We start from the raw sequence: 21,312 nt of genomic DNA on the forward strand, positions 1-21,312 counted from the left end.
AGTCTTTTTTTTTTTCTTTTCAAATTTTATTTATGAATGATGTCTTGACAAGATATTTTATTTGTAGTTGCAGAAAATGTCAAAATAATACAAATAGATATATCAATTATATGATAGAGTAATTTTTTGACTTTTTGATTTCTTCTGATTTTAATTATTGTAGTTGAATATTTGCCCTATACAAGGTGGAAACATGAATATTTAACTATAAATTACAAAATTTATAGAAATAATAATTAGGAATATGCCTAACAAGGGTTCTCACACTTGCTAAGACACTAGAAGTGAAAATTCAATATTAAAAGTGCTCTTAGAACACTTGTTAGCAGGACATATATTTGATTTTTTGAAATTTTGATTTTTTTCACACAATACTTTATTTTTATTTCTTTTTTTAGTATCTTAACAAGTGCTCTTGTGACACTTTATTAGCATAACACATATTATTATTGAGTTTAATAGATATGTAAAATAATTTTATCTATAAATATTATTAAGAGTAATACACTCATAATATATGACACTGATCTTAATCATCGAGTCTTCAAATAACAAAATAATATTATGGCTCAAATCATTAATCAGATCTCAATCATCAAGTCTTCAAATAACAAAATAATATTATGGCTCAGATCATGAATCATGTGAAACTTCTTGATCTTATATCGAACCTAAAGTTAAAAATTTTGTTTATAATTTTAACCTATTGTGGAGCAATCTATTAACATTTTTAAGAATAATGTTTAAGAATAGATGCTCCTAATTATTTAATTGATTTCACGTGTCTTTTTATGTGGTCTTAATTTATAACTAATTTTTATTTATTATTTGGTTATTTTTACATATATTATACCCTGAATAACTAATAATATATTTGTCCAACTTCTTTAAAAAAAATTATACATAAACTCACTTGCTTATTTACAATGCCTAAAATATATTTAGTATAATTTCTATTGACTTGTTTAATATTCAACCCTATTTTTTATATTGACTTGTTAAATGTTCAACCATATTTATATTTTTAAGTAAAAAAAATTAATGTGTTATTTATATTAAATTATTAATTCATATATAATAAATAAAATAATAATATTGTCTCTTACATGTTATAAAAAAAAGTATTATTTCATACAAAATGTTCAACGTTTCTTTCAATAAAATTTTGTTATGCAATTAAAATATTATATACGAAATTTTTGTTAAACTATCATAATAGATATATTTGTATGTGTGGTATATAATTTTACTCTTTTGTTGTTTTGTAGTTTACGTTTTGATTCTTTTTAAAATTTTGGTCATGATAAAATAGAAAGAAAATTAAAATAAATTAATAATACACAAATTATAAATTATAAATGTACTCTTAAAAATGATTAATATTATATGATATTAATTTATTATAAAAGTAAATTTGTTTTCATGTAAAAAATTAACATAACATACTATTTATTGGAATATCATTAATTTAAAAATTAAACTAATTTTTTTATTAGAGGTTTTTGTTATATTTGATAAGTGTAGAATTATATTTACTAAATTTTCATGTCCAAAATTAAAATATACCTATTTTTATTGTACACATAATTTCCTTTAGGGATGTTAATATTTTTGTTTGTCCACTATTTTTCAATTTATAAACCTCAATGAGTTAAATAATTCAAAACGATTGACTTTTATTTTTATTAAATAGTATTAAATATTTTTATTATTTTGACAAATATAATAACATATTAGTAGAATATGTTTTTCCGAATTTTGAAATTGAAATAATCATTATTATGTGTACATATTATATGTATCAAATTTTACTTTATATTCTCCAATTGTATCATTTAAAAAAAAAAGGTGAAATTTTATGTTTTTGGATACATGTTTATGTTCTAGATTTAAAAAAAAAAAACTGATAAAATAATAAAATAGATAGTTTGTATAAAATATAGAATATACATGGTAAATTTTCTATATGCACATATTTCTCTTAAACTTTTTAATTGGCAATTATGTATGAATTTCTGAATATTTATTGATTAAATGATCTTGAAATGTTAAAATTTTGATTATTTTTAAATAGTTAATGTTATTAATTAGTTGTTAACTTTGTTAAAGAGGAAAATTGAACTCAATATCCCTTTGTAATTCCAACTCTTCTAAATCACCCAACCATCTTATGACTCTCATTTTAATTTTTTTTTATTGTTTTTAAGTTTTTAAGTTTCTAATTTTAAAATTTGTAAATGACATTTTACTTGATGCAAAATATTGGATTTAATGTCCATTATTATATTTTTTTTCTTCATTTTTGTGTGTAAATATTTGTACTGATCATTAGTGAACGAATTCTGTTGAAGTCATTTGAATGAAATATATTCATATTAAAATTTTGTAAAATATATTTTATTTAGTGTCTATTATTGTATTTAATTTTTATTTTTATATAATTAGATAATTTCATTTTGTGTTTAGAGAATTGCAACGATTATTTTATTTAATGTGATAATGTCTATTATTGCATTTAATTTTCAATTTAATATATTTAGACAATTGAAAACATATGTTTTCTAGATTTATTACAATATTTCATAAAATTATAAAGTTCATAATATATTTTTAAAAATTTAAAATTGTTATTATTTTTGGTTGAATAATTTCAAAATAAAAAAAATGACTAAAAACATTTTTAAAAAAATAAGAATTAACAAAATTATACATTATAAAAAATAAATACATAAGGGGAAGGATTCAAAATAAAAATAAAATAAAAGGTTTGTATATGGAGGTGTAATAAACTGAAATTTTAAATTAGAATATTTTTTAATTATTTCAATAAATTCCTTACCTCGATTGCTTTTTATTGTTAATTTTTATTTAAATTATATTTATTTTTATGAGTTATACATAAACCTCTTTGAGGTAGAATGGTTCAATAAAATATAAATTTTATAATTGTTTTTTAAATTGTTTTTATTTTTATTTGGATTATTTCGAAATTCAACAGAAATATGTATTTTTGACTAAAAAAATAATGAACTTTAAAATAAATAAAAAAGACATAAAGAAGATGGATTGGAAAATAAAAATAAAAATAAAAATACATCTATAAAAGTGTAATAAATTGAAATTTTAAATTTATAATCTCTTTGAATTATTCCGATTTGATTAAATTCTTTATTTAGATTGATTTCAGTTGTTATTTTTTATTTAAATTTAATTAATAATATTTCTATATGAATTCAATTAACGCTGGATTATTATAGGGAGTGAATCAACTTAGGATGACACGTGGATCTGCCACTATCAATACAATGTTCATTTTATTAAAATCAACAGATTACTTTGATCAAATAAGATAAATTTAATTAATGATTTCAGCATATACAATGTTGCAATTTTCAAAGACAATAAGAATTTTAGTCGCTTTAATTTTATTACGTGAGTATGTTTAAATATTTATTATTTTTGTTGTTTGACGAATTTGTATTTTGATTCTTTTAAATTAACGTATTTTTTAATATGGATGAATAAATATTATTTTTAAGTAAAAAAGACCTATAGTAAAGGCCAAAGCCAGACATGTGTGGCTACTATGGAGATTCCGATATACTAAATATCTCCTATTTAAATTGTATTTACCAAATTAATTTGAAACTTTTTTAACAAAATGTCCATTCAAACCGAGCTCTTACTTCCTGTTAATAAGCAAGAAAGTTCATATACCAAAGAGAAAAATGTTTCAAAAACTTGTGTAAAAAAAATGTTGTATACTTGTACTGGTATAAGAAGAAAAAAAAATTGCGAACGTTCTACCGAAAAATCTTCTTTCATTTCCTGCCTTTCTTTGGAGTATAAAAATGAACAGTGAAAACATATTTAAGTAGTTTGGTTTTTTACTTTAAAAAAAATTAAAATAGAAATTAGTTTTTAAACACAATTTTACAAACCATGTATTCAAATAGGTTTTTTATTTTTAAATTTGAAAAACTAAAAAATTATTTATCAAAACTAAATCAAATAAGTCCTAAATTCATAATTAAAAAAAAATATTGAGCATCCGTTTGGCCGTGGCGATGATATCAATTTCAGATCCAATGACAAAGCCATCAACAACCACTGAAACTCTATCTTACGTAAAAACACTTTCCATGTGATTCTCCTCCACGTCTATGACTATTCTCATTAATATGATAATTGTGATTAACTTAAAAATATTTACACACTATAATTGAATTTTTTTTTAGTGATGTTTCATATTTTACCTTCTAATATTATTAGGGAAAAACTTTAAGTTTTTCCCAATACCCATGTATTAAAAAAACTTGAGATGTTCATTACTGCGTTGAAGTCTAAAAGAAATACATTGAACTAAAAAATAGTTAACGAGAGGAATTGCTATTATGTAATAATTTCATTTTCAAAGTAATTTCAAATTTTCATTTATATTTTTAGTTTATTTTAAAAAGATGAAAGTGTAATAGAAATGAATCAAATTTTTATAATAGAATTACATATTAGAGTTAAAAAAAGTATGAATGTGAAATATAAAATTACCATAAAATCAGAATGTGATTACTAACATTATCCACATATATATGAAAAAACAAAACAAGATTAAATTGAAAAATAAAAAGAATAAATGATTTCATAGCTTTATAATATAATAAGTCATAACAAATAAAAAGTAAATAAATCAGTATAAAATACATCATATATTCTAAAGTTTATTTAATATATATATATATATATATATAATATTTTCTCTAAATACAAATCATAGAAATAAGTATATTAAAAGACTTAAAACAAAAAACATCAATAATTTAGTATAAAAAAAAATATTATTTCTGCAGTTGTATGTATCGAGTGAATTCTAAGATATTTTATTAGATTACCCATTATAAATTTTGACTAGAAAAAAAAAGAAAAAAAATATGAATCAAATATAAGAATAATAAAATTAATTAAAAAGGGGAGAGAATAACATGTAGAAGAAATAAAATGTTTAACAAAGGAAAAAAAAAAAAGAAATTTGTATAAAAGAAATTTGTCATTATCTATACAATTACTTTTTTGAAAAATGCAGTTCTTGTAATCATATTTTATAAAAAAAAAAATTATCACATAATTTATGTAGGTTAAATGGTAATTGATGATATTATTTTGGTGCATTTGTTCACATACTTGGCCGCAAAAATTCATTTTATTTAGGTATTTTAATGCACATTAACAACATTAATTTTTTAGAGTATACAAAATATTCAAATTATGAATCTATTTTCAAAAAAGTAACATATAAAAAATGCTATTTTTATTTGTTGCATTTAAAAATAAATACTTTAGATAAAAAGTTAATATCACAATAAATAATTAATCTGCTAAATGAATACCACATATATTATTTTATTTGAAACAATTGTTTATAATGTAGATTTTAATTCAACAAATAATTAAATTTTATAATTATCATCTTTAAATTACAATTACAAAATAAATTTATATCACAATACCATACCTTCTCACAGGGTATAAAACTATTTTTATAATAATAACATATTTCTTAAATCAATCGATTGAACTTAAATGGTTAAAAAATGAAACAGGTTTGAAAGATTCTAAATTCAAATCCTAATCGAAACTAGTGTATATCTACTTTATTTTATCGGACTGAATGCCAAATTGATCCGACATTACTCATCTCGGAACAAGGAATGTTAATAAAAAATTAAAAATCTAAAATTTCTATCGGTCAGTCTTTGCCTTTTTGGTCCACCCTATTAACTGCGGTATTCGTTTTTTGCCTTTTTGGTCTACCCTATTAATTGCGGCACAATTGAATAAATAAATACGGAACAGTATACAGTATCATAGTAAAAAAATCATCACCAAACATTTGACCTTGTTTTGTTGTTGACAGCCGCCATGTGCGGGATCTTAGCAGTGTTTGGTTGCGTCGACAACTCTCAGGCGAAACGCGCTCGAATTGTCGAATTGTCTCGCAGGTTGCGACATAGAGGCCCTGATTGGAGTGGTTTGCATTGTCATCAAGATTCTTACCTTTCTCACCAACGTCTTGCCATTATCGACCCTACTTCTGGAGATCAACCTCTTTACAACGAAGACAAGACCGTTTTTGTCACTGTATGTACTTTCTCTGTCTATTTCCACATTCTTTTTTCAATTTTAAATTGAATCTAAAAAGTACACTTGCATGCATTTTTATTTGTTTATTTATTGGGATCAGCCATAGTACTCAGATAGTTTTCAGGGCTGTCACATTGGTCTCAATTCAGTTCAAAACCAAAATTAATAACCGAATAATTGAAATGGTCATTGAAGTATACAACAGTTATAAATCATAGTCATATTTTGATGAGTTGATGGTTAATTTGAATTTTTGGTGAGTCCAATACCAAAATGATTTTTTTTATCCTTATTTGTTTTAAATGCTTTTTTTGACAACTAATAAAATATGTGTTGGACACTGTATAAACTTACTATCGTGTGCTTTTTTTTACATTTTTTTTCCTCTTTTAATCATGTGGATAATAATGTTAGATACTGTGTTGAATTTGAATTTGTGAGGTTGAAATAATACTAGTCATTTTTGCTTATCCCTAATGCCTCATTTTATTTTGAAACTATGAATTAGGTCAATGGGGAGATATACAACCACATGCTATTGCGAAAGAAACTGACTTCCCATCAATTTCGAACTGGCAGTGATTGTGAAGTGCTTGCTCATCTTGTAAGTGTTCTAGAAAATTTGTTTGATTTTTGGTTATCATTTTACAAATTTCCACTTGAATATTTATGAAGAATTTTTTTTTTGCTTATTATGAATTCTGAGTGATTATTATGATGTGATCAGTATGAAGAACATGGTGAAGAGTTTGTTGATATGCTGGATGGAATGTTCTCCTTTGTGCTTCTTGACACTAAAGATAAAAGTTTTATTGCTGCTCGTGATGCTATTGGCATTACCCCTCTTTACTTGGGTTGGGGCCATGATGGTATATAATATATATGTGCTTTCTCCTTCTGACATTTTGCATTTTCATTTCACTCTTTTTGGTGTGTCAGCCACTCCAATTGAGCTATCTAGATTTCAATTTAAATCAATTCCATATATACATGGGTTTGGATATACTTAGTTGTTAAATGCAAACTGTATTTTCAATAAAGAGAGATCATGTCCATTTTGGATATACAGTTTAATTAAGCACTTATAGCATATAAGTGTTTATATATAAGTTACTTCTATAACAAAATATCAAATAAAATCAATCTGTTTTCATATAAAGTATAAGCTCTTTTCATAAGATATTCTAGGAAGCTTACATAATGAAGGTGAAAACAACTTATGGACAGTTGTTTCCTTAAGATCTCGAAAATGATCTCACAAGTGGTTATGTAAGTAGGTATACTCAACTAAGACAAAGTAAACAGGTCCCAAATCACTAACTGGATTTTTAGCTGTAGCTTGGCATGATTGTTATTCTTGCATCTTTATCAAACGAATGCTATAGATATATTATCAATGGAAGTGCTGACTTTTTTGCAGGATCAATATGGTTTGCATCTGAAATGAAAGCTCTGATTGACGATTGTGAGAGATTCATATCTTTTCCTCCAGGGCACATATATTCCAGCAAACAAGGTATAAATAATGTCATTTGTTCTATTTTCTGTTTATGATTACTCTTGTAATTCAATTCCCATATTTAGATTTTTTTGTCCTTTTTACAGTCTAAATTTTACACTATGATATTATACACTTAAATATCATGTTAAAATTTGTTGTATTTTCAGGAGGACTAAGAAGGTGGTACAATCCACCATGGTTCTCGGAGCAAATTCCATCAACACCCTATGATCCAATAGTTCTGCGTGAGGCCTTTGAGCGGGTAAGCCATTACTCTCTTATCCATTGACTTATTTCACCTTTTTAAGTTTATAAAGTTCAGTTCTGCTGCATTTGCTTAAAGAAATGCTTCACACTATTTTCTGCTCTCCCTGGAATTTTAGATGGTCAAAAGCATCCTTACATATATTTTTTGTTCATTGTATAATTTCCACAAGAAAATAAAACCACTAAACTTATCATATCAATGCTTATGTATAAGATATTTTTATAATAAAAGATAAAATAAAGTCAAATTGCTTTCATAAAAACTAATACGCGATTTTCATAAGTTATCTTAGAGAGCTTAAGGAAATAAACTGGAAATGGGATGTAGACATGTCATAAGTTGTGTTGTTTCCATATGCTCTCTCAATTTTCAAATAATTTTGCAAGTGCTTGTTAGCTGATAAGTTCAAATAAGTCAATTCAAACAGATCGTGGTGGTGACTTCTTTACTTGATGTACTGGAGCCATACTAACTGATGACCTGATTAACATGCTTTTTAACTGTTTTCTTGTTTTTACTTTGATAATACGCAGGCTGTAGTTAAAAGAATGATGACTGATGTACCTTTTGGAGTTCTTTTGTCGGGAGGACTGGATTCATCACTTGTTGCTGCGGTGGCCAACCGGTATTTGGCTGAATCTGGTGCTGCTCAACAGTGGGGATCACAGTTACATACTTTCTGCATTGGTTTAAAGGTCAGAATTCATATCTCATGTTAGGTGAAATTTAGTTGTATTGTGCTTCTTCTTAAACGTCCAAAAGTAGTAGCATTAGCATTTATGTGCATCATGACACGACTTTTCCACCATGCAGGGCTCTCCGGATTTGAAAGCTGCAAAAGAGGTAGCTGATTATCTTGGCACTCTTCACCACGAACTTCATTTCACAGTTCAGGTGACCATCTTTCTCATTATCTCATCATTTTACCCTGTGCAGATGAGATTTTTATTGCTATTCAGATGTAATCTTTTATTTTGGCTATACATCAGGAAGGTATAGATGCACTTGAGGAAGTCATTTACCATGTTGAAACCTACGATGTAACAACTATCAGAGCAAGTACTCCAATGTTTCTCATGTCCAGAAAAATCAAGTCATTGGGAGTGAAAATGGTTCTTTCTGGAGAAGGTTCAGATGAAATATTTGGAGGTTACCTGTATTTCCACAAGGCACCTAACAAGCAAGAGTTGCATGAAGAAACATGCCGAAAAGTAATATACCATAATTGTTATGCCCTATATTTTGATCTTTTCTTGTGTACTTTTTAGTGTTTTTACCTGTTTATTCAAGTTATTGATGGCTTTGATGGTTTAACAGATTAAAGCTCTTCATCTTTATGACTGCCTGAGAGCCAATAAATCAACCTCAGCTTGGGGTATTGAGGCACGTGTACCATTCTTGGATAAAGAATTTATCAACACAGCAATGGCTATGGATCCTGAGTGGAAAATGGTATTTTACCTTTGCTTCTTTCTTGTTCTTCATCTTGTCATGCAGCATAACAGCGCTAGGCTGTCTTATGATTTGCTTGCCTGCATTGTTGGTTGAATCAAGTCCTCCCTAATCTCTTAAAGGAAGGCAATTTCGCAAGGCATATAAAGTTTCTAATAAGTCTCCATGAAATTGAATTTACTTGCATGTGAAGTTAACCTTATTGACTTATGTTTTTAATCACCTCATGAAATTTATGACAAATTGCACAGATACGGCCTGATCTTGGAAGGATTGAGAAATGGGTATTGCGTAATGCATTTGATGATGACAAGAATCCATATTTGCCAAAGGTTTGTATCAACTTCTGCATTATGCTTATTCATATGTCTTGAAGGACTTCAGAAATAATTATTCTTCTATTTTTTTTTTCCAGCACATATTGTACAGGCAAAAGGAACAGTTCAGTGACGGTGTCGGATACAGTTGGATTGATGGTTTGAAGGAGCATGCTAGCGGACAAGTGAGCTCTAACATTTGAAATTGAATAACAAATTTTATAGAATTACATTGACATTATCCTTGTTTCTGTCCCTATCTTGATAAATGACCAGGTCACAGATGCAATGCTGAAACATGCTAACTTTGTTTACACTGATAACACTCCTACCACAAAAGAGGGATACCACTACAGGACAATTTTTGAGAAGTTATTTCCAAAGGTGAATTTTATAGTTTTTTTTTATTTAAAAAAAATAACACCTTTTCATCCGAACCTTGACCAATTTTTACAAATGCCAATCATGCCAAACCACTTCTTACTATGTTGAACCATTTCATTTCAACAGAGTGCTGCTAGGTTAACAGTTCCAGGAGGTCCTAGTGTGGCATGCAGTACTGCTAAAGCTGTGGAATGGGATGCAGCATGGTCCAAGAATCTCGATCCTTCTGGTCGTGCCGCGCTTGGTGTTCATGCAGATGCATACAAGGATTCGGCAGATACCAAAATAGCCAAGCCCGAAAATGGATCCCTCTAAAGGCTGCCATGATGCATTGTCGAGTAGAATTTTAAAAATGTAGATATTTAGATAGTATCTTGTGGGAATTTAAATTCAAGTAGATGAACATAAAACTACTGAAGAGAGTTTGGGTTGTTTTCATTTTCCACAAAACCAAGAACAACCATGCAATGCGCCTATCATAGTCACAGCATGCTAATATGATTTGACTTTGATAGCAAATAATAAAACAGTACGATGGTTTTTAATATGGTCAATGCTTAAATTTGCCTTGATCATCATCTCCTGTTGCTCAGTCCGGCAATGCGCCTTCACCACCTGAGCATAGTTTTTTATATTCTACAATCCGTCTCTACTCTTCCTCTCTGATAAGAACCCGTATTAAGAAAGAAAAGATGATTCCAGAGCAAATGTTCTTCATAGAAGAGATGATTCTCTCTATGCCCAATCGTAAGGTTCTAATAGAAAATATGTAGAATCATAACTTCCCTCTCTCAACACTACCCCTTATAACTAACTCTCCTCCTTTCTCTAATATGCCTTTTGGATAACTTGAGACTTGGACAATTGGGCCTCCAATTACAACTACATATGAGATACCTATCACTCTCATTCTCAGTTTCAGATTATTTGCATGTTAAAAGTCATCATGCTGAAAGTTATCACGAACGATTTCTCTAATGTTTTCTCTTTTTTTTTTCACCTTTCACCTCTCTATTCTCTCTCCTCCCTCCCTTTGTATGATGCAGTAGAGGACCAAAGTGTACTAACAGTACACATTCAACATCAAAACAACAGATAGTTAACATAGACTCGTTGTGTTCTTACAGGATAGCTAATTGAAAGAAACATAAATGGGGCAATCATTTCTAGTTTTTCCATCATTAGATTTTGAAATTTGCAATAACAAATAAACCTGCTCCGCTTTTTATTATGTACAAAATTTAGTTTCTTCAAGTGCAAATACTATGTACACAGGCTATGTAAAAATATTTACAGATGTTTGTTAGTGAAAACATAATTGGATACATGAAAATTGATCCATTATCAGTGCATTGCTCACTATGGAGGCAGTGACTTTTGCATGAAATGCTGACCGCAGGTCGCTTGATTCACATCATATCTATTTACCATCGACAGATCCCTGGTGCCTCACTTCTGCTCAATGCAAGCACTTCCTCATATCTTGAAGTGTGTACAAAGCCCCACAACTGCATGATGGATCACATACCAATTAGCTTTTCTTTTCAGAAATGGCTCTTAAATTACTAACTAGATTGGAGAATCGTGAGATAAGTGTGTGTATGTGCGCATACGAGGAAAGGGAAGGAAAGAAGCGTATTGTGTACCTCTACTTCCTTCACTTCAAATTCCTGAGAATTTGCAAGGCAAGGATTCTTGTAAGTTTCTGATACCGAACTTGAGCCATTCAGTCTTTAAGTAGATGCCATGATTTTGGAAAGGGTAAAATAACAACAAAAACATCAGGTCAATAAAAGAAGGCAGGGTGATAATTTTTTAAATATGAAAGGGATCACAATGGGATCACAATGAAGCTACATAGTCCTTACAGATCGCCGTCTATATAAAGTGCAAAATGACCTCCTCCACCAATTGCTATGTAGTCAGTGTTGCAAAGTGTGAAATAACGGTTTTCCCCTGCAATTTTGTACATCAAAACTTAAGCCCCATACTCACAAGATTACTCTATTGAATCTCAAAATCCATTTTTAAAGGGGATGGAACATTAAAAATAGGAGTTTATGAACTTCTAGAAGACTTAAAGTCATATTTAGGGCAAATGTTAAACATGCCAGGAAGTCGTCATGGATTTAACTCATTGACCAGTATATGAAGCAGAAAAAACTCTGATGATTCCAAAGAAAAGTAAAATTAAGTATTGCTTAACTGGAATTGGTTCTATCATCTATGGTCAACTCAAAATATGACATTCTATTACCTAGCGCTATCATGCGAAAACTTGTATGTCATTAAGCTTTCATCACAATAACCATTCTTTAAATTCTCTTTTCATTCCATATAGTTAGAAAATTAAATAAGTCCAAATAATCTTTGATTGTGATTGCTTGCAAAATACAACATAACCAAACTTATATAGAAGTGCATACCTGTTGGACGATATATAATAGGTTGGCCTGAAACATTTGTGAAAACATATGTATTGTTTGTTCCCTGTAAAAAATTTACTGTCAATAAGATAAAATAACAAGGAACATCATTGCAACATTGTTCAGTCGACACTATCTATCTATATGGTAATCAATATGGGATTATAAGATAAATGAGTTTTGGTATGACCTGGTATTTTCTCTTGTTGGATGGTCTTAGAGGTGTTTCAACCAAGCTGCCGAACACCGCTCCTCTTTTGTCTCCAACAACCTATAGAATGGTATCGCTAACATTCATGATTGTGAAAAATGAAGAAATTGGCCTTACAGATTTAGAATCAGAATGATGCAACATATTCAATTCAAATCAAATAATTGGAATTATCCATATCAAATCAATGAAAATATCAAGACACGGCCTTACAATTGGACAGCATAAAGATTAACCAGCAAGCCTACAAGCTGCGACTTCATCATGTAGACGCCTTAAACTACTACATGCTACAATTTAATTACAGTACCAAAACTCTATACACAGCATAACAATTCCATTTAGTGTTTGACTGTCATTTTTTTCTTTCATTTTTCAGTTTTCAATGCAGATCAGACTTGGATAAGTGCATGTATAAGTTCAACATAGTTTTAAGGATAAATAAACTGTACCAGCAAACTCAATCCAGGCCATAGCACGCTTCTCCGATAAAGAGTTGAAAGTGATATACCATGTCTCCAAGTGCTGCAGAAAATGTAATGAGTTGATAAGAGAAATAATCATACCAATCAATTATCAGTAGCAATGAATATTCATCTTCAGACCAGATACCTATATAACAACATCCATTTCCTTCCTTGCATAAGAGGTGGAAGAGAAGCATAAAGAACATTCCTTATACTGTCTGACAGAAGAACTGAAGCTTCAGAAATTCCTGGCATACCATCCATAGGCTCAACACGCTTCATCTCAGCACCAAAAACTTTAGAACCATGCTCATCATTGAATTTCATTTCAATATTATTATTACTATCCTTCCGATCCTGATGGCGAAATCCACCGATTCTGGTAGCTTGGCGAATAGCTTTACCAAGTGATTGCTTACTTCTAGAAAACAAACTTTTCCTCTCACCATTTTCCTTCTGGGAGGAATCAGGTAAAGGACTACTACCATTATTATTAGTATCAGGTGCACATTGTTCATCATTTTGTTCATGTGAGTTAGCATTCTCCCTAGAGTCTGAGGAAGACAAAAAAGAATAGAGGAATGCAGTGAAGGATGAAGTATCAGGGCCATCAACTAAATCATGACTACCTTCTTCATGAGTTATTTCAGATGCACTTATCTTCAACTCACCTACTTCTTCCTGATGGCAAACAAAAAGGAAACCTTTGAGTCCGTTTACTCTCCATATTTCCTATTTTCATTTTCACTTCAACTAATAAACATTGTAGTATATAAATTCAATACTTCCGTCTTCATTTCTTTTAACAACTTTTGAAAAAATAGATTCACCATTTTAAGAAATTTTGAAAATGTCACAACAGTGTTCTTGTTGTTTAAAAAAATACACCTTCCATTTTGTTGTTAGTAATTTGAAGAATACATATTTTAAAAAATAAAAATCGAAAATGCTTTATTTTTGTAAGTAAAAAAGGCTTTTAACTTTAGTTTGAAGCAACATGCCATAAAAAAGCTTTCTTCAAAAAGTTACCGAAAAACAAAACAGAACCAAAGATTTCAATTTTTATAGGCAAAAGTTAGATTAGTTAGTTTTTGAGATGGAATTCGGAACCTCCTGCTTAAAGTCTCTGAGCTATTAGCATGAGCTAAGGATTAAATTTAGTTTGATATAAATAAATAAATAAATAAATAAGGAAAAAACTTAATTTTCATGAGGGGATAAGATTGGATAACAGTGATAAATTAAGAAATAAGAATAAGAAAGAGAACTTACTGATGGAGGTGGAGGTTGTTTGTTGTGAGAGTCAGGATCAGAGATGGGGTTTAGAAGAACAGATACAAAGTGGGTGGCCTTGCTACGCAAAGATTGTTTCTTTTTCATATTTACTATGTGTATCCGGCACACTAAAGAGACAATATAAGTAATTGTTAATATTATTATTTGTTGTTGGTGCCACCGAACGAGAACTATGTCTATGCCGATTTTGACAAGAAAAGGTTGGTCAGATAGGTTGTCTTGGTCATACAATTGTATAGCACAGTAAGTACGCCATGGCTAAAGTTATCGAATCAGCTATTCAATGTTCTTAATTTATTAACCATAAATTGGAAATTATTACCAAGCAGGACTTCATGGCCCAATGGATAAGGCGCTGGTCTACGGAACCAGAGATTCTGGGTTCGATCCCCAGTGAAGTCGTTGACATGTTTATTTTTGGTTTTGCTACCTATCCTTGTAATTTAGGATCTATTTTTGGTATTATAAACAATGAGGGTTTTTATACATATAAAAACTTGACAACATCGAGGGCTAAACAATTCTTTTATATAGTTTGCCCAGCATCTAGAATCTTTTCAAGGTGCTCTAACAATCTAATATGTTTGGAGGCTAAAACAAATGTTAAGGTGAATGTTTTTAAATAAAAAATAATACAAGATCTATATAAAAAAAGAAACAAAGTTTTGCTGTATACAAGTTTGAATCTAGTCAAGATGGATATGAGGCACTAATCTATCATATTAAACATGAATTTAATTGTCATGCATTGTCAATGTAAAATATTTTATACTATAAACACATTACAACTATTTATAAAAACGACTTTAGAGATAATTATGATAAAAATTAAATATTTTTAATGATCTAACGATTATGATTAACTAATAATGTATAAAATAATTTATAATGACAGTGTATATGAATTAAATAGATTATATATTCATAACTAAATTGAATTTTTTTAAGGTAATTTTTTACTTCAAATTGAGGTCTAAAATACAGCTCTAGCTTGGGTTGCTTGACCATTGAGCCCACTTTGAGTGCTGGTCTTTGGGTACAAAACTGACCCTATGGAGTCTGTTAGGTTTTTCGGGCATTTGCTAAATGTTTATACCTGGCATTGATATTAAAATTCAATTTTCATGCTCTTATAATATTGTTTTATAGATCTCGTAATATTATATAAAGTATATGTAGACTTCACGTTCCAATGAATAAGGCTGGTCTACGGAACCAGAGATTCTTGGTTGGATCCCCAGTGAAGTCGTTACTTAATCATTTCTCTCTATTTTTTTTTGGCGGAGAAAAAAAAGTAGTTTGTTTGGAATATATGATCACATACCTCCCCCAGCAGTTATAAGCACAAAGCCAAGCTGGGAAGGAATATTGTTCCACTCCTCAGTCCGGTTCGGATGACATGACCAAACTTGCTGTTAACAAGATATAATTAATTATTGTTTAGCATGTTTGACAGCTTGGAGATAAGTAAACACTAAAATAAAATAGTCTAAGGGGCATTTCATGTTATCATCTTCTAAGTAAGACTGAGTTATGCCATGCTCCGAGCAAAGTTGAAATTTAAAACTTAACACCTACAATGCTGATAATCGATCATACTGACCCTTGTAATGGGAGCTCAGACAGAATTATAGAATGCCTACGTCAAAGGGGCTAAGTTTAAACATTTAAATATCATCGTAATTTAAAGCAAGGCAATGCTGCTGTCTCCACCAGGGGGTTTCCGGGCACCTCGAATAGGGTCTTTGATTTCTGGCTTTCCATCAGCAAATATGTCACTGCCAGATATTTCTCTCAGTTTTGCCCTGCTCAGAGGTTTTTCTACCGATCCTGCAGGAACATCCCCATGGAAAATATTATTGCCGGACAACTCTGCAAACTTCTGGTCATGTATCTTCTTTGATGTCTTCTCAGCAGGTGCTTCGCCAAATAAGATATTACTTTGGCCACCTGCAGGCTACAAATACAGGAAAAGGAAGGTCAGAATGGAGTCATATCTCATAAATATGGGGAAAATGGCATGATGAGCAAAAGCCTTTGCCGTTTGCTCACAATGTAGGACCTATAAGTTAACACTAGAATGACATGATAAGCTAAAAAAGCATTACTGACATTGCAGGAGGATGAAAGAGCACATGAACTAAGTTAAAAAAACACATACAAGAAATAAATGAGACTGCACCTTATTTCAGAAAAATACTTTTGCCATTACTGTAAACCACATCCCAACGCACCAAAAAAAGACCTTAAATTTTACAAAATAAAAATCTCTCAAAAGAACAATACCATCACATAAACTGTAAAGACAATGTGGCAGGCAAACTGATGGACCTTCTGGATTCAATGCATGTGCAGTTTTGCTTCAATTCAATTTGACAGGTAGAGGTAGGTTCAGTACTAGAAAAGGGAATAAAATGCAAAATAAATTTTGAAGATGTCCACATAATTGGTCCTCATTTTCTGCAACTGTATTATGATTCTCTATTACAACTCTGAGTTGTATCTTAAAAATAATCTCTAACCCCCACCCCCAAAACAGTTATTAAAAAATAAAGAATTGATCTACATTTGAATTTTGCATTCCAGGAAAGCATAAGGTACACCGGTGGACTATCAGGGGTCATAATTCATCACCATGAAGAGTAATGTAGATGTTGCTGGTCCACAAATAGCACAGAAGCCTAACTTAACCATGTCATAAGAAAAGATTACACAGGAACTAACCATTCTTAACCATTCATTCATCCAATATAAAATGATAGACAACAATTCACCATTTTCATGCCTAGAAGACACTTACATTAGAAACTTTAACTGATGTTCGCACATTTCTAGGAAGAGGTTCTCCCATGTCCTTACTTTCCTTTGATTCCAAAGTTCGTACAGCTGCTACGGAACGGGGCACAATTTCAGGAGGTGGGCCAAATATATCATTTCCACTGAGCTCCTTGTTCTTGGCATTTGATATTTGCTTCTGAGTCTTTGTTTCAGAGTCACTTTGCAAAGTCCCACTCAGTTCACGCTGCTTTGCTACCTCAGGTATTGAGGTAGGTTTCTTAGGAGTAACACTTTCTTCAGTGCTGAATGATATCTGACTAACTCCATTTATCGCTTGCTGAGATCCAATGCAAACAAAAGAAAACAACAACATTGTTATCAGAATGGAAGTTAATTTGATGTTTCAGAAATACACATAAGATCTCAAATTGAACCCCCCAGATCAAGGAAATTAACCAAGTATACCTGAATTATGCGTATGCTAGTTCTGTTATTTGCATTTGCAGAACTGGCTTCAGAAGCAGAATCTTCAGCATCGGCAGAAAATATACCATTTCCACTCATCTCTTTCATTTTATATCCTGAGCATGGCTTGCTGAAAATAGCAATTGGAAGTATAAATTCAACAAAAAAATGTCTGACAAAAAACAAACCTGAAAATTAACCATCTCCTAGCTTAGATTCATCATTTTCATCACATAAATCAAACAGAACTACAGAAATTCCTGAAAAACACTCTTCCTAATTAGTGTTCAACGCGCCAAATTATGCAGAAGTATAGATTTTTTTTAATAAATATATATAGACTAATAACAAAAATGTGGAAGCTGATGTAGGTTCATTTGAACAGTTCATGCAAAAAGTTTTATCTAATATTACTAACACAGTGTTGTTGAGATTACTTGGAATTACAAATAAAGAAACAGATCTATGCAGAAAAGTATAGAGATATTAAATCAGATCGAAGAACGATGAAAAAAAGGAAAGTGAAGAAAGAAAAAAGTAGAAGATCTGATCTGAGTTATGAGTTAATATTTAGGAAATGATGTAGACCTTTGGGTGAGAGTCTGAGCTTCTTCTTCGGTGAGCTGGTCGCTATTGAGAACCTTACTGATTCTATCAGAAGGCTGTAATATGAATGAAGTGAATGATTGAAAGAGAGAGAGAGAATGTAGTTAGTTACATGAGAGAGAGAGAGAGAGAGAGAGAGAGATGAGAAAAAGAAAAAATAGTAACCTGGCGAGAGCGGGTGGAGGAGGGGGTGAAGGAGGATTCAGGCGGAGGGACTTCGGACCAAGTGAGGAGATCGGAGGTGTTAGTGTGTGGCTTTCTCACCGGCGTACTTCCTGGCATTTTGTGTGTGAATGAATGAATGAATAGAAATAGAATGTGAATGTTTAGGCGTGGGAGATAGATAGATAGATACATAAATGCTACGGATCCATTTTTGAATTGAAAAATACATTTCAAATCTCTCTTCTCATCTAATCTTTTTCACACCACTCTTCTATTTTGTTTCTAGTCGTAAAAACAAAAATTAGTACCGTAAATTTTTATCATTTTATTGCTCCATCAAAATTTAATTTATTTTTTATTTTAAATTAAATAAATTTAAATATTTTAAATGATATAATTTGAAAATAAAAATAACAAAAATATAAATTTGAAGTTTACTTTTTTATGAAAAAACTTTTTATATTGTAAATATGTATGCGAAAAATCATTTAAAAATATATATCTTAATATTTTAGCAGTGACTAAATTTTAAAATTAATTGATAAATTAAATATAATATTTTATTGTATATTAAAATTTTAAGTTATAAATTTTTAACGTAAAAATAGACAAAATTCGCAAATGCAATGACACATGCAGAGAGAATTTGACCGAGAATCATCACAAATTTGAGAGAATGGTGTTATGCATGTAACATATCAATTTGATTCATTTTTTGAAAAGAATAAAATATGAACCAAAAAGTTAGCCGATCATGGTTCAACTTTTATAATTTTTCCACACAATTCAAATCAAATTGATGAAAATTATGTTCACTTAGTTAGACTCAATTAGGTGGACATTTAAAAAAATTAAGACACTTGCTTTTAAAAATCTAAAAATAAAAAATTCAATCGCTATGGTCCCGTTTATTCTATGAAAATATTTTGTGTTTTTATTTTCTTAAATATGTGTTTATTTTGTCTTGATGAAAGACTCTTGAAATTAACTATTGTCAAGAAGAGAATATAAAACTCTAGTTAATGAATATGTGTTTAAGAAAATAATAAAAATAATTTTTTTGACATCTTTAATGTTTCTAAAAATGTAGACGATTGTTCACTTCAAAAATCTGTTATCTCCGTATTAACAAATAAAATTAACACAAATTTCTAAAAATAAAAATTGAAATTATTTTCACAAAGTAAATAATCCCTAATTTTTTTTATACAATTAAAACAATTACATAATTTTTTTTTATGATAGAATTACATCAACTACATTAATAAAACTAATATTAAATAATTTAAATAAAATGTAGCTTCGTGTTATGAAATGCACAAAACAAATCATGTCGAAAACACATTAATTAACATGTACTTTCGTTTATACTCCAATTTAAAAGCTAAAATAGTGTTTGTTATTTAATAAAATTTAGATTCTAGAATTGATAATTATGTTAGCTAAACAAATTAAATTATCAGTTAGGTTAATGTGTTTTAAAATTAACCAAAACTAGATTAAAATATTCTAAAGTAAAGGAAAATAGAGATGGGAGAAAAAAATAAAAAAATAGAAGAGAGTATTTTCCAAGGTGAGGATATATTCACAATGATATACAAGTCTAATAAATATAAAAAGATAAAATATTGGTAATAACAATGCTTTATAGTTTATGTACATTATTACAACTAGTGAGTTTGATAAGAATGCCTTAGCTTTTGTGATGGCTAGTTGAGGCCAGCATTGAAGCCTTTTAGTTCACTAAAAATGAAACCTCGTTTATTCACAATAAAATATTGCGACTTGCAAGAGCCAAATTGGAAAATCTTCCCCCATCAAGATTCTAAAGGTTTTCTTTAATAAGATACAATCTTCAGCAAAATCACATGTGCATGATTTAAGATTAAGTTGGTATTAAAATATTCACAAAAAGTACAACTGAGATACTAGACAATCTTATACAATACATGGATCGCATCATGGAAATTGAAAACCATTTCCTATTCACTTTTTTCACACTATATAATACATGGATCGCATAGAACAACTCAAACACAAACTCAAACTCAAACAAACATCTTAATTTCCTCTCTATTTTTCAAGCTAAAACACATAACTAGACACATTACTACTATTCTCAAATTTTCAATGGATCCATCCCATGCTTACTTCAGCTGTGAAGTGAGAATAATTCAAGCTAGAAACACTGAATCCATCAAATCTACGAAAAACTTGTTTGCAAGGTTGTATCTTCCTACAGGAAACAACAAAAGAATTCAACTCAACACCAAAAATGTTTCAACCAAATCAGTACCCTTTTGGAACGAGTCTTTTAATCTAGATTGTTCGTGTCCTCATGAATTCTTAGAAAACCTTAAACAACAAAGCTTAGTGTTGGAGCTGAGGCAAAGGAAGATGTTGGGGTCACATCTTGTTGGAAAAGGTGAGATTCCATGGAAGGTGATACTTGAATCACAAAACATGGAATTGAAAAAATGGTTGAAGATGGATTTGGTGAGTGGAAGTGATTGCAAAGAGGGTATGTTGAAAGCACCTGAAGTTGAAGTGGAAATTAAGATAAGAGTGGCTTCGATTATTGAGATGGAGAAGCAGAATAGAAAGATGTTGAATAATTGGAATGAGTGTGGATGCAAAAATGGACATGATCCCAATGTTTGGTGTTGTGCTGAAGATTGTCATATATTTGCATTTGGTGCAGCTTTGGAGGCTTTTTGATTTAATTTAATGCAAGATTAATATGCATGTAAATATATATGCACTAACATCAACTAATTAATTTGCTTATTATTTATAAACAGTGAACAATTGATTCTATATGATTAGAGTTTCCTTCTC

General features: G+C 29.9%; 4 protein-coding genes and 1 non-coding gene across 5 annotated transcripts; 3 read left to right on the forward strand and 2 right to left on the reverse strand.

The window, feature by feature from the left end:
• The first annotated feature begins 5,775 nt into the window (after positions 1-5,775).
• On the forward strand, positions 5,776-10,607 carry LOC101493653 (asparagine synthetase [glutamine-hydrolyzing] 3). Its single transcript, XM_004502367.4, has 13 exons — positions 5,776-6,135; positions 6,647-6,742; positions 6,866-7,007; positions 7,559-7,654; positions 7,807-7,901; positions 8,441-8,602; positions 8,721-8,801; positions 8,897-9,118; positions 9,225-9,359; positions 9,611-9,691; positions 9,775-9,861; positions 9,953-10,060; positions 10,187-10,607. Exons 1-13 carry the CDS (start codon positions 5,917-5,919, stop codon positions 10,373-10,375), a joined length of 1,713 nt encoding a protein of 570 aa, XP_004502424.1. The 5' UTR covers positions 5,776-5,916; the 3' UTR covers positions 10,376-10,607.
• Positions 10,608-11,261: 654 nt separating this feature from the next.
• On the reverse strand, positions 11,262-15,926 carry LOC101493965 (uncharacterized). Its single transcript, XM_027335008.2, has 9 exons — positions 15,785-15,926; positions 14,437-14,567; positions 13,310-13,845; positions 13,150-13,222; positions 12,677-12,757; positions 12,487-12,550; positions 11,929-12,016; positions 11,707-11,791; positions 11,262-11,568 (listed from the first exon to the last, which is right to left on the reverse strand). The coding sequence occupies exons 2-9, from the start codon at positions 14,542-14,544 to the stop codon at positions 11,485-11,487; spliced, it is 1,119 nt and encodes a 372-aa protein (XP_027190809.1). The 5' UTR covers positions 14,545-14,567; positions 15,785-15,926; the 3' UTR covers positions 11,262-11,484.
• On the forward strand, positions 14,790-14,862 carry TRNAR-ACG (transfer RNA arginine (anticodon ACG)). The gene has a single exon. It is a non-coding gene; the product is annotated as a tRNA-Arg (tRNA).
• LOC101494288 (uncharacterized) lies at positions 15,861-18,678 on the reverse strand. Its single transcript, XM_004502369.4, has 5 exons — positions 18,475-18,678; positions 18,292-18,365; positions 17,704-17,833; positions 17,261-17,575; positions 15,861-16,417 (listed from the first exon to the last, which is right to left on the reverse strand). Exons 1-5 carry the CDS (start codon positions 18,664-18,666, stop codon positions 16,145-16,147), a joined length of 984 nt encoding a protein of 327 aa, XP_004502426.1. The 5' UTR covers positions 18,667-18,678; the 3' UTR covers positions 15,861-16,144.
• A 1,843-nt stretch (positions 18,679-20,521) lies between these two features.
• On the forward strand, positions 20,522-21,312 carry LOC101494598 (uncharacterized). Its single transcript, XM_004502370.4, has one exon. It carries the CDS (start codon positions 20,605-20,607, stop codon positions 21,190-21,192), a length of 588 nt encoding a protein of 195 aa, XP_004502427.1. The 5' UTR covers positions 20,522-20,604; the 3' UTR covers positions 21,193-21,312.

Source organism: Cicer arietinum, chromosome 5 (genome assembly GCF_000331145.2).
Source record: "Cicer arietinum cultivar CDC Frontier isolate Library 1 chromosome 5, Cicar.CDCFrontier_v2.0, whole genome shotgun sequence".
NCBI lineage: Eukaryota > Viridiplantae > Streptophyta > Magnoliopsida > Fabales > Fabaceae > Cicer > Cicer arietinum.